The sequence below is a fragment of the Mauremys mutica genome, chromosome 3 (assembly GCF_020497125.1).
Source record: "Mauremys mutica isolate MM-2020 ecotype Southern chromosome 3, ASM2049712v1, whole genome shotgun sequence".
NCBI classification, from domain to species: domain Eukaryota; kingdom Metazoa; phylum Chordata; order Testudines; family Geoemydidae; genus Mauremys; species Mauremys mutica.
The window spans coordinates 120,839,082-120,852,098 of NC_059074.1; the positions used below are offsets into that span (position 1 = coordinate 120,839,082).

At 40.1% G+C, this 13,017-nt stretch overlaps 1 protein-coding gene across 2 annotated transcripts in view; it reads right to left on the bottom strand.

Moving 5' to 3' along the window:
- Window positions 1-13,017, bottom strand: part of LOC123367290 (plasminogen-like) — a 61,439-nt gene that overhangs the window by 27,433 nt on the left and 20,989 nt on the right. For both annotated transcript variants that reach the window (XM_045011429.1, XM_045011430.1), the window contains exons 4-10: window positions 10,880-10,994; window positions 9,744-9,883; window positions 7,590-7,710; window positions 4,928-5,046; window positions 2,584-2,746; window positions 1,455-1,585; window positions 71-236 (exon numbers count right to left, since the gene is read on the bottom strand). In XM_045011429.1, the coding sequence (XP_044867364.1) occupies window positions 71-236; window positions 1,455-1,585; window positions 2,584-2,746; window positions 4,928-5,046; window positions 7,590-7,710; window positions 9,744-9,883; window positions 10,880-10,994 (955 nt within the window). The remainder of the gene's footprint in view (window positions 1-70; window positions 237-1,454; window positions 1,586-2,583; window positions 2,747-4,927; window positions 5,047-7,589; window positions 7,711-9,743; window positions 9,884-10,879; window positions 10,995-13,017) is intronic.

Sequence of the window (13,017 nt, forward strand, 5' to 3'; positions counted from 1 at the left end):
GATGGCACAATTAATAGATTACTGGACAATGCCTACGCTGATTTTGTGATAGTGGTAGAAGTAAACATACGCATTTGGATATTTCGCTGGGGTTTTTGTGTGTTTATGCGGAGACATTGATCTCCATGCTTGGCATTTCTTTCCTGAGATAGTCAATGAAGTTGTGCCACGGTAAGTCAGGCCGTTGCCTCGAAAGCAATCCTCAATGACTGGATCCTGTTGAATCACAAGTACATCTGTAATGAACAATAAAAAACAGTGCTTGAAAAGTGAATTTTACTTTGATAAATGAGCACAGAAAAACAAACAAATAAAAACAATAAACAAACAAGTCAGAGCAATTAGCCTGCCTGTCACAGATACCTTCTTATGACAAGATCTCATTCAGAAGGGGCATTTCTGAGGATGTATGGAAGATTTTAATGGGTTACCTTCATGAGTCAGATGCTGTTCCTTAGATGCAATCTCAATGTCAATTTTGTGTTTATGGTCCTACTTGGATTAGAGAATCACAAAGTTTAGAATGTGGATCCAAAGTTGTGGTTTTATATCAGATGCATTTCTAGTGGTTGGATTGACCTTGCATCAGGTGATTTCCCTTTGTTTGTACTGAAGTAGTTTGGGGTTGTTAGTTAGGATATGTAAACAAGTGGAAGTGTTTGGTTGGATTTTTCAGGGGTTGGAGTTTGGAGGCTGATGTTTTCTCTTACATTATTGCAGCTTCTATTGATTTATCATCGATGGACACACATCTGGTGTATGTAAACATACTTGATGGTGCCAAGCAATTTGGGTAACTGGGATCCTACTGTACTTCTCATTTGTAGGGCTGGTCGAAATTTTTGAGCCAAAAATTTTCTCACTAAAAATGGAGTTTTGTCCAAAACAATGACATTTCTCTATTAAAAATTATTTTAACCATTTTTTAAAACAATTGCAATGAGAAATTTTGAAACACAAGGAAAATTTTCATTTCAGTTTTCAAAAATTGAATATTTATTGAATTTTTAATTCCTATGTTTTTCTGCCTGATCTACATTTTTTTCTTCCTTGCCATTGAATGCAATTGATTAATGCTTTCTAGGGTTTTATTTTTCTTTTCCTGTTTTTAACTTTTTCCACACTTCTTAAATCTTCTCTGATCTTAGAAAAGATCCTAAGTTCAAAAGGAAAAATGAAACTCCGTAAGCCCACTGCTTGGTAACTTTTCCAAAGCCGAGGCAGTCAGCAGAACAATATGATCTAAAATCTTTCTTCCTCACACTGCACTTTCCTACCAGCCTTAAATCCTACCCTCAACAGGTTCGACCTTCCACTAATGTTCAGATGTGGTCTGCAGAGTGTTCAGATCAACAAATTAATAATATGAATCAACAATGATTTATTTCCAATTGGTACAAAAAAATGACTGTCAACTTCAACTTCCATATCACAGGTGCATCCACTCTCCTTACCAGTGTTTACAGCTTCTGTCCCATCACAGCTGGGTATGTTACAGTATTCCCACCGTGTTGTGCTGTTGGTGGTATAACACCATGGCTTGATCTCACCATCAGGATTTCTACAGTAGTTTTCTTCTAAAGCCCTGAAGCAAAAGCACTATGTGAAAATTAGCTTTGCATGGAAAATGATAATGGCCAAGAACAAGAGGGTGGGGAAATGTTTCCTCACCTGTTTACGATTGTATTTATTGGTGAGTCACTATTGCAGCAAAATGTTGCTCAGTAATTACATTTATCCGTAATAATGCAAATTACTGTAATGCATTATTGTTGTGAGTCTGATCAGCATTCTAGGTAAGAGAGGTCCACATGCTAAGACTATGAGCAGCTTTTCTGATGCTTATGTAACCCCAGGTGACTATTACAGGTTCCCCTCTATTTTGATCCACAGAAGATATGAGTTGTTACAAACCCTAGTTTTACAGCCTTGACTCTTCAGCTCAAACTGTAGCAGCTCATGCTTTTAGCTCTGGAGGTCCCTGGTATTTTGGCCAAGATAGCAGTAATCACATTGAACTGGAGACTTAAAGCATGTGCTGCTACAGATGGAGCTTAAGAGCCAAGACTCTATAACTGGAAGCTGTAACAACTCATATCCTCTGCAGATCAGCACAGAGGAGACTCTGTAACACACGTTCACCAGTCAATCACACTTGCACTTCCTTCACTTGTGACAGGACACCAAGAGTAGTGCAGATAAAGCACATTGTGGAACAGTATCATCACTGGGAAAAAACTTTTCTAACACTCTTATTCTACATGGAAGCACCTTCGTATGGAACATAGTAAAGTATAGATGTGAGTGAGGAAAGGAAGAATAGGAAGAGCATGAATGCTGGAGAGGAAGATGCAAGTACATGAGAATGAGATGAAGAGGAGGAACACAGGAAAAATCAGAGCAGGATCAAGTGAAGAAATCAAAGAAGAATAATGAGAGAGCTGAAATAATATGGAGAAAGGAGAACTTAGCAATATAGTTGGAGAAAAATTGTGCCAACCTTAATATTATGTCTACATCATGAAATAACTGTGTTCCATGGTACTTCCAGCAGGCACTAAATAATGAAGAGATTTTACATACTTGCAGGGATAGCTCTCTGGAGTCCTGGCGTGTTTGTGGGGAAACTGAGCACTCCAACGTTGACAAGTGTTTCCTGACACAGTGACACCTATCTTGCCTCGATAATCCTCTCCGTTTCCTGAAAGGCACTGACGTCCTGGGCCAGAAACTGGTGGTGGTGTAGCTATACCAAAAAAGGAAATGAATATAAACAATGCCTTCAAGATATGTAAGCTTAACTTTGCATAACTCAGCTTAACTTTGCATAATGTGGAACATGCACTTTTTTGTTTCTATATTGTTGAGGTTTCCGAAGTCTATGGCAAGACATAAGCCAAAGCACAGAGAAAACTTCCAGATACTCCTTCTTGATTCTTCTCACTTAGATTTTAAGTTGCCATAAAATTTTCAAAAGGAATTAAACTTTCCAAACAGCGAATTCCATTCTATGCCGAACCCTCTGAAACATCTGGCGACAACATGACTACATTTAAACCATCCATCCTTTCCTCCAGCCTAGCTGTCTCACCACAATGGAGGTGAGAAAAGTGAGCTGAGGGAGGATGGCTAGGTGAGTCTGAGAGGTAGGATGGAAGAGCAGAGATTGTCAGGACAGGAGGTAGTGAGGATGAGGCCATGTGAGAGGTTGTAAGAGAAGCATCACAGCAGGGAATGGGGCCTTTGGAGCTAAAACAAATCTGAAGGGAGAAGGTCTAATGGGAAGTGCGAGTCTTGGAACAAGGAGCCTGAGATGGTCTAGCAGCAGCAGAAGAATGCTGAAGAAAGGAAGATGGTTAGAACTACTCAGGTACTTATGCAATAAGCATTAAGAAAGGCAGGTGTCTATTAGCCACAGCCCACAAGTATTCCAAGGAGAACCAGAGCACTGGTTCTGCAGAAAGGCATAAAGGAGATACCATTGGGTTGTGAGTCCACATTTAGTTGGTCTTTTTAACTTCAAGATGAAAATGAACATGCATTTTGACTGTACACATAATTTCCTGATGGGAGAATAAAAGATTCTAAAAGGTCAACATGTTCCATAAAACTAGTTAAAATTCTAAACTCAGTATCAGTGATCTTACAGTTTCTCAACCCATTTCTTACTTTAGAGAAACCTGTCAAATATTCACCCTCCATCAATAAATAGGTGTTTTAATTGATCTCTATCCAGCAAATACATGAATCTTCATAAAGCAGTGAGAAAAGCAAATACTTGAGAAAACTAGGACTGGTGACATAAATATAAGCCTGATCCTCAAAGTGTAATTCTGGTCTAAAAATGGCATTATGGTGCACCATATTTATTGTCTTTATGATTTGCATGTCAAATGTGCTCAGTTTAATGGATTTTTTTTAACTGCTAGCCCTAATCTCAGAGGTTTTGTCTTCACTAGGGGAAAAAAAAATGTGTTCTTAACTCAAGTTAGCTAACATAGGATAAAATCCTAGTGATGACAACACAGTTTGTAGTTTTCACATGAGTTAACAGGCCAACGTAAATCCTAGGCTTCCCCATAGTCAGGGCCGGCTCCAGGCACCAGCATCCCAAGCTGGTGCTTGGGGCGGCATTCTGCAAGGGGCGGCAGTCCCTGTTGTTTTGCCCCCAAGCAGCGCGCCAAATTGCCACCGCCACGGAGGGCGGGGGCAGTCCGTGTGCCCTTAGGGCAGCAGGCGCATTTCCGCGGTGAGGGCAATTCCACGGCAGCTTCTATGTTTAGCTGTCCGGGGCGGCTTCAGCTAAACATAGATGCTGCTGCCGAATTGCTGCCGCCGCGGAAATGCGCCTGCCGCCCTAAGGGCACACGGACTGCCCCCACCGCCCGGGGTGGCAATTTAGGGTGCTGCTTGGGGCGGCGAAAACTGTAGAGCTGGCCCTGCCCATAGTTTCCTTGAGCTGCAAACTCTTGTGAAAACTACCTACATCCTTGACTTCACTAGGATTTTACTTTCTGTTAGTTAACTTGAGTTTAAAGAAAAACACCTTTTTTTCCCTAGTGAAGATGCATTCTGAGAGTCAATCTGAGTTATTTCCCTCTAGTGCTATCATCAGTAATAACATTTCTGCAGGGCAAATTTGAGTTTCAGATACAACTATGCAAATTATGTACTCAATAAAACCTATGCAGCCCCATCACTCTCAATGCACTTACACAGGTTTAAATGATTGGAACTTAGTAAATGATTCTATTAATGATGCACCTTCCCTGGTACAGAAGGCTCTTCTTGGGATATTTGTTGATGGATTCCACCCTCTATCCTCACCCCCAACTTTTCCCTACATTTTGGTTCTACCGTCTACCTGTTGCAACTGCCTGCAGTGATAGCTAACTTGGGTTCTACAATATCCATAAGTAACACTTACTGCAACGTGGAATGTTACAAAATTCCCAGCGTTTCGTGGGGTTGGTAGTGAAACACCAGGGCCGAGGCTCACCATCAGGATTACGGCAGTAATTCATCCTCAGATTCTTCTCTGGAAAGCTGAAAATTAGAAGTTTGAATTAAGAATCTAATTCACTAACGGCTGACGGTATGAATTGCCCCTCCTGTGGCACAATGGGCTTTTTGGGCACTCAGATACTGGGCTACAGAGTGAGATATAAATTACATAGGAAAAACTAGATTAAAAGAACAATAAGGTTGCAAAGTCAACACTCAAAGTTAGGAAATGCTGGAATTAAAGTTACCTGTGCAACCTCCATTTGGGCCCTTTGTTCATATGCACTATGGTACTTCTGCCTAACATCATGCAGTAAGTCTATGGCAGACCAGCAATAAGAGTCCCAGTCCAGTGTCTTACCCATAAGAGAAAGAGAACATCTTTTCTCTTCTTACAACCCACAACCTCATTCACTGTCTATTTTGTGCACTGGATGAGATAGGGGTCTTGTACAGCAACTGGCATGTGATAATTTAATTAAATACTGTACCATGAGGCAGAACATCCTTAAACTTATGTATGTGCTTAACAGCTTTCCTGGACTGGGGCCTAAAGGAATTACTAGACCCTTCTCTAAGAGTGAGTTATTTTTAAAAGGAGATATTGCTTTGTTTGTATGGTTTCCCAAGTAGCTTGCCTCTATGCAATGTATCATCCTACGAAACTTTAAAAATCTGAATACATTTGCTGTAAATTGAAATTGCCCACGTGCGCCACTGTGGTGTTCCCCGCTCTCAGTGACCTGTGTCTAGTTTTCCATTTTCCTTTTCCCCTCAACATTTTGGACTAGCTGGTGTGATTAGCTTTTCCTGATTCCACATGTGTAGGAGAAGGTGCAGGACGCTTGCCTCTCAGCCGACTGCTCAGGGTCTAGACATAATCACCATCTCTCTATTCCCTGAACACAAACACCTTTCAAGGTCAGCAGAGACAGTGATGGTGAAGGAGGTTGGGGTGAAGAGAACTGGTTTAGCATGAGGAAGGGAAGAAGATAAAAGAGAAAAAAGAAATGAAGCATTTGCCCCAGGGGATCAAACCTTTGCTCTGTCTAGACCTATACCAACCTCAGTTCTTCAGAGGAAGGGAATCCCAAAACCACCACCTATGATGACCTTGCCACCCAGCCAATGTGTTCAGTGCTGTGACACTGGGGGAGACATTCCTTCCTGGCAGGTCATCTTAAAGCTGTGAAGCATACAAATCTGTTTCTCTGTTTCCATTTGTTTAAGATCTCATAGCAGAAAACTTTCATAATACCTCATCTTTCTGCTGATATTCTGTAAGCTCATCTGTTTCAATGTGTTGATTAGAGACTGTCTTTAACAAAAGGGGGAGGGTTATTTTAAAATGTTACTGGCTTTCAGATTCAACCTCTTACTTGGTCATTCTGATTCATAAGACAAGAATGAAGGGCCACCTGAGGAGGTTTCATGTCATCAGTTATGTTCTATACATCAACGGAGAGTGGGGAGCACTAAAAAGATCTTAAACGTTTCAGATAAATATGGCCAAACATTCAAGTTTTACAAGGTGCTTATTAGAGGTTTTATGAATGGCAGCATGGTCTAGTGGATAAGGCACTGGCCTGAGAGTTGAGACCTGGGTTCTACTTCTAGTCTGCTACTGAGCTGTTATGTAACCTTGGGCAAGCCACTTAGGACCTGATAGTCAGAGGTGCTCAGCCCAAACAACTCCAGTCATTGGACTCTGGATGTTGAGCATCTCTGAAATCTCTGCCCTTATATTATTGGTATTGTTTGTTTGGTTTTTTTGCTATTTATTGGTATTGTTGTAGCACCTAGGAACCCTAGCAATGGACCAGGACCCCAATATGCTAGGCGCTGCACAAAGAATGTCCCAAGGAACTTACAATTTACATACAGTACAAGATGAGACAATAAGTAGAAAGAGACAGGCAGGGGGAGCACAATAAAACTATGAGATATTTAAAAAAAACCTTTTGTCTCAGTTTCCCCCATCTGTAAAATGAGGACTATTATGCTTAGCAATGTAAAGTAATTTGAAATCTACAGATGAAAAGTTGTATGTACGTGTTAGGTATTATTATTATTAGAACCAAACCTCAGAGCCTTCTGAGGTTGTTCTGTCACTACCATTTTCCCTAGCTTGAATTTCAGATAACTTTGGAGGCAACTCTAAGAAATAGAAAGAAAAGAGAAAGGATTGATGACTTACCTTCTTCCATTGCACTGAGAGGTAGCAGATCAGCCTTTTTGTTGCCCTAGACTGAAACAGAACTTTTTGACTCCCCAACCCTCTCTTTTTAAGGGAAGGATGTTAAAAACATAGCTCCCTCACACATGCACATTCCCAAATGCTGCCTATGGTATTAGTATGGCAAACAAGCAAAACATCAAGCACATGCAAAAATGCATTGGCTCAAATGGCCAAGGGAGAGGTTGGCCACCAAAAAACATGATCAAATATTATCAAAATGAAAATGGAAAATTACTATGAAAAACAATCTATCCTTTTTTCCTCCTGGCTCCAGACCCCAGGGGCTATTTCCCTGGTCTTTGGTGCATCTAGCTGATCAGTTATTTCATTACTGGTTGTGACTTACTTTGAAGGGATGTACCCATGAGATTGAGGCTGCTGAGCATCCCAGTGCTGGCACTCAATCCCAGACTCTGTTTGGGAAATTTTGCCTTGGTAGTTTTCGCCACTGCAGTGCATGCACTCTTCTGTATGGACAAGCAGGAGTGAAAACAAAGAAACGGGAAAAAATCAAGAATAGTATTGGTCCGGAAACTTTCCCTTTGGACATGCCATCAGCTCAAGAGACCAATCAGAAGGCAAAGCTAGAGTGAAGAACTATTCTAAAACAGCAAGTTTCTTTCTACTGGTGGGTGACTTCACCTACTTAATTACATTTATTTTATTTGGCTTATTTGTTACACTATAGTGTAAATCTTTTAAAATAAAAACAATGAAAACTACAATTAAAAAAACTATGATATGACAAGATTTCTAAGGAGCTATTAGGTTGTATATATTACTGGAGAAGCTTCCTTTGCAAAGTAGATTCCTTTAAAGAGTAATGACTTGGATAATGAAGACGCTGGTTCCATGGCATGTAATATGATGACACTGAACAGCTAACATTCTCCCACTATTCCCAGCAATCAGACCATGGCGAGGCCAACCCTCTGGATTGATGTTCATTTGGTTTCCTGAACATAATCCATTAAGTTTCATAGATTCGACTTTGAAATCAGAAGGGACCATCAAGATCATCTAGTCTGACCACCTGCCCATTACACGCCACAGAACCTTATCCACCCACTGCTATAATAGCCCCCTAACCTCCAGCTGAGTTACTGAAATCATGGTTTAAAGACTTCAAGTTACAGAGAATCCACCGTTTACTCTAGTTTAAACTTGCAAGTGACTTGTGCCCTATACGGCAGAGGAAGTCCCACCTGGGTTCAGTAGAATTGTCTGTGTGAGTTATAGAAGGAAAATAAAGGAAGAGCCATATGTTTAGAATAGGGGAGTTGAACCAAGATTAATCTCTTTGTGCACTGAGCAAAGGAACCCTAGAAGTTCTTTGTGCTTATGCTCATCAACTGAATCAAATTTTATGTGAATGCAAGATTTTCAGGGCTGGCCCATGTCATATATCTGCATGCAAAACTCTCACTAATGTCAATAGATGTTGCCTGCATGACTATGATCGTCAGGCCAATCTTTCTTTCTTTTTTTTTCTTTCTTTTTTTTTTTAAATAAGCTATTTTCTAGTTAGGGCAAATCAAAAAGTATCTAAAACCAACCAAAAATTGTGATTCCTCTGTATCTATTAAATATTTATACAATTTAAGCCATTCAGGGAGACGTCCTTTTTGTTGAGAACTTTTATGCTAAGTCCCAGCTGGATCTGAATTAAAAGCACAAATGGACCTGAAGCACAAAACTGAGATCTGTATCTGCTTTTTTAACTCCCACAAATAGGAGTTTGTTCAGATCCAGATTTTTGGATCAGGCTCGTCCAATGGAAATGTTAACTGACTCTAAAGTGGGATGCTGAAACAAAACCTTTGGGAAGTGTCAAAAACCCTATTTTTTAGTTTTGAAAGTTTCCAGACAGAATTATGGCATTTTACTAAACATAACATCTAAAAACAAGGTCATACACAAACAAGGCCCTGAGTCAGTAAGGTACTTAAGCGAATGCCTGATCTTAAGTAAATGAGGGGACCTATTGATATCAATGGGACTATTAACATGCTTAAAGTTAGGTATGTGCTTAAGTGCCTTGCTGAATTAAGGCCAATGGTACTAGCCATATTAACTACCACAAAAATGGGCCAGGTCCTCAGATTTGATGTCCTTAGATATATTATGGAAGGATCGGTCTGATGATTAAAAATAGGATGTGATCATAATGCAGTGCAATAGTATTAACCAAGAAAAGAGGTCTCCTGTCACTGTCAAAGGGATATGTCCTCTGGAAAAGATGTACTTGTATGTTGACCTAGGGATACCCCTGAGGCTATCCAAAAGAACAGTAAGGAGCCTGATCCTGCAAGTCACTTGAGTAAAGACTACCCACCTGAGGAAATTTTTTGCAGCTTCTGGATTAAAATTTGCTGGCATGGTCTCAAACAAAGAGATAATGGGAGCTAACATTTCCATACTTTGAAAAAAAGCACTTACACAATTTAACATACTTAGAGATATAGTGATGTAAAAAGATCTTTGGTGTGTGTATCCTGACCTTCACATTCTTGGATGTTACAGTAATCAAATCTGGTATTAGGATCTGTTGTGTAACACCAGGGTCCTTTTTCATCCTCATCAGGATTTCTGCAGTAGTTTGCCTCTAACCCTGCAAGGGGGGTGTTGTCAGGTGTATAGCTGAAATAAAATAAAAATACCATTACAGCAAAAGTGAAATGTTCAAATTTCTCAACATGAAAGGCCAGAGAAATAGATGCTCCCTTTGGTTGCCCAGAGTTGAAATCCTTATCGGAAGAGCATTCTGTGGCTGTCATTAGTAGCCTCTTCATAGCTACTGAATGTCAGTTCTTTGATGGCTCTGGGGAAAAGCCAACAGTTTCATATCTACAGTTTACAGGAAATATGACAACCTCATAGTCCAAGAATGCTCTTTTACACTTGCAATGGATTGTTGCTGTCGGACTGCCAGGGTCTGAGCTCCATCAATAACTGTTGTGTTTTTCTAACGCACATAGTTAAAAAGAGCAATATTTCGTATGGAACACTTTCCTGGGGAATGCAAAAAAGGACATTAACTAAATACATGAGAGTTGTCAACAACTTGAATGTGATACTAACACATCCTATGTGAATGTGAGGTTAACTGTTCGATCTTGTTGACTGCTTCTCATTTAAAGCCATAAAATATTGCCATGGAAACACGCAAAGGGCTCTCCAGTAAGATGACGTAACTTCTATCTCCTTTGCCACTTTTAGCACCCGTTGCAGCAAATGGCTGAAATCCTAGCCCCATTGAAGTCAGTGAGAGCTTTGCCAATGACTTCAACGGAGCCAGGATTTCATCCATTGAGTGTTTTGCTTGCTTAAGGACCACCAAATTTAGCCAGAAATGCTATCTTTGAAATCATCCCTTAGGTCATTTAGTACATCCCCTTGAATCGCGGCAGGATACATTTAATAGATGCTTAGAAATATGTCAGCCTTGCAGGTCTTTGAGAGAACAGGTAGATCACAGTGATCAAGACAAGGAGGAAATGATTTCTTACCAATGAGTTTGAATGCTGAACAACTCACTTTAATAATATACACTATAAAATGATTTAGTACACATTTAATATGGATGGCTTGGAATATGTTCAGAATAACATATACACAAATATGTAAATGACATACTTAGGTAAATGAGGTTTACTGTCGCTCCACTTCTGGCAGGGCACACCACTCTGAGTTTCAGATACTGTTCCTCTATAGTCCTTCCCCTTACCAGTCCTGCATTCTAAAAGATACACTGACACAAAATACATTTTTATATATCAGTATCATAATTCACATCTGTTTGAATTAAATAACTATATACAGATTCTACACACATGATAATCAGCCTAAATACCCACATTCCGAATCTTCTCTACCCCCCACCCCCCAAAAAAACCCCAGTTGTGTTATTGTAAAGCTCTTTAAAAATAGATTAGTTTGCAAATTTTAATGATGTACATAAGGAAGGTCACTTGAGTGTTTACATAAAGACCAAAAAACTAAAATGTTTAGGGAAACAGATATAACAAATTATGGTTGTTTTTGAAGGGTAGGTTCAGATTACAACAGCTATAATGCTTCCTTCTTGAGAGTGGAATAAAACATTGTTGTTTTTAATGCCTCTGTGTTTGTATTGCTCTGCTATGAGTAAAACTGTACAAAATATTTTCAACGAAATCTAGAAGCACGTGAAACTCACCTGATTTCGGGCAGAGTGGGCTCCAGAAAGGATCACAGATCTAAACACACCTGAACTTTGGAGTTTCAAAAGGTGGAATTTTGTAACTCAGACCTATTCAAGTTTGGGTTTTGTAACAAACAGTAAACATAGACAATGTGTTTCACTGAGATCCCCCTGCTCATGAATCAGCAAAGAATCCTGTGGCACCTTATAGACTAACAGACGTTTTGCAGCATGAGCTTTCGTGGGTGAATACGTTTTCACCCACAAAAGCTCATGCTGCAAAACGTCTGTTAGTCTATAAGCTGCCACAGGATTCTTTGCTGCTTCTACAGAACCAGACTAACACGGCTACCCCTCTGATACTGCTCATGAATGAAGCTTGACTCATTTATAGAATTATGTTGAAAGCATGAGTCACCACTGCACAAGATGAAGCTGGATGGGTTAACTTTGAGCTAAAGAGGTAAACTTTGAATTTTGGGCAGTGCTGGCCTTTGTGGAACTGGCCTAACTGTGTGAAAGCCTGGCCTTATAGAAATAAATGGGAGTTTTGACACTGACTTCAGTGGGGCCAGGATGTCACCCTAGCTATATCATTTCCCTATGAAGATAGCCTTGAAGATGTAAAATGACCTGTAGCCCTGAAAGCCTAAGTTGCCAGCGATTTGTCCAGTCCCCTTGCAGCCATCCAAGACTGGCCTTTGGGGTCTGGAAAAACCATGCCCAAATCAAGAACTATGACTAAGACTACAGAGAAGTTGACAGTTGTAGGGCTCAGTGCTGACCAGGCTACTGCTGATGGAACTAGGGCTGCCTATGGGTTGGGCATTTGATGATGTTGAACAGCAGCATCTCTGATTGACTCTTCACAACTGTGTCCATTTGCAGTGACACACAGCATGCACTTAAATTCCATTCCTATCTGGTGGTCACCATTAAAAAGCAACATTTATCATACTGCAGTTTTTCTTATTTCCTGGTGCCAGGTTGGTCCGGAGGTGAAAATTAGTGCAACCTTGAGGCTTACAAATTCTTCATTTTATGAGCTAATAATGGTGAGTGTCATCTTGGTTCATTTATGAACCATTCTAGCACAGTTTATCACAATGAAACCTGTACAGGAGATAATCATTACTGGCATGCTCTTGTCTAAACCGACTTACCACAAGTGTCACCAAGCATTCTAATACAATCCTGCTCCACTTTTATTAAGCAACCTCCATTAAGCAACTAATTTTTGACAGTTCCTTGTTTGGTCATTTAGGACAGGTTTTACTCAGTATTTGTTTTTAGAGGATCTGGAATAGGCCTAAGTGGTGATTTTTTTTTCAGGGGACTACTGGCATCCTTTATTTCTCCTCCTCATCCACCCATTCCCCATGCACAAGCACACATGTCAGTGCTCAGTGTCCCCCCTGCTCCTGGTAATAAAGTGATCTTTCCTCTAGCTGAGAAGGATTGGGGTTCATCAGGTTGGTTTCAGTGTTTTTAACTATTGGCTATGGAGAATTTTTGTTGTTTCTCAGGTTTGCTTCAAAATTTCTCAACATAACATATACCAAAACTACCGTAGGAGCATAATTATCCTTTT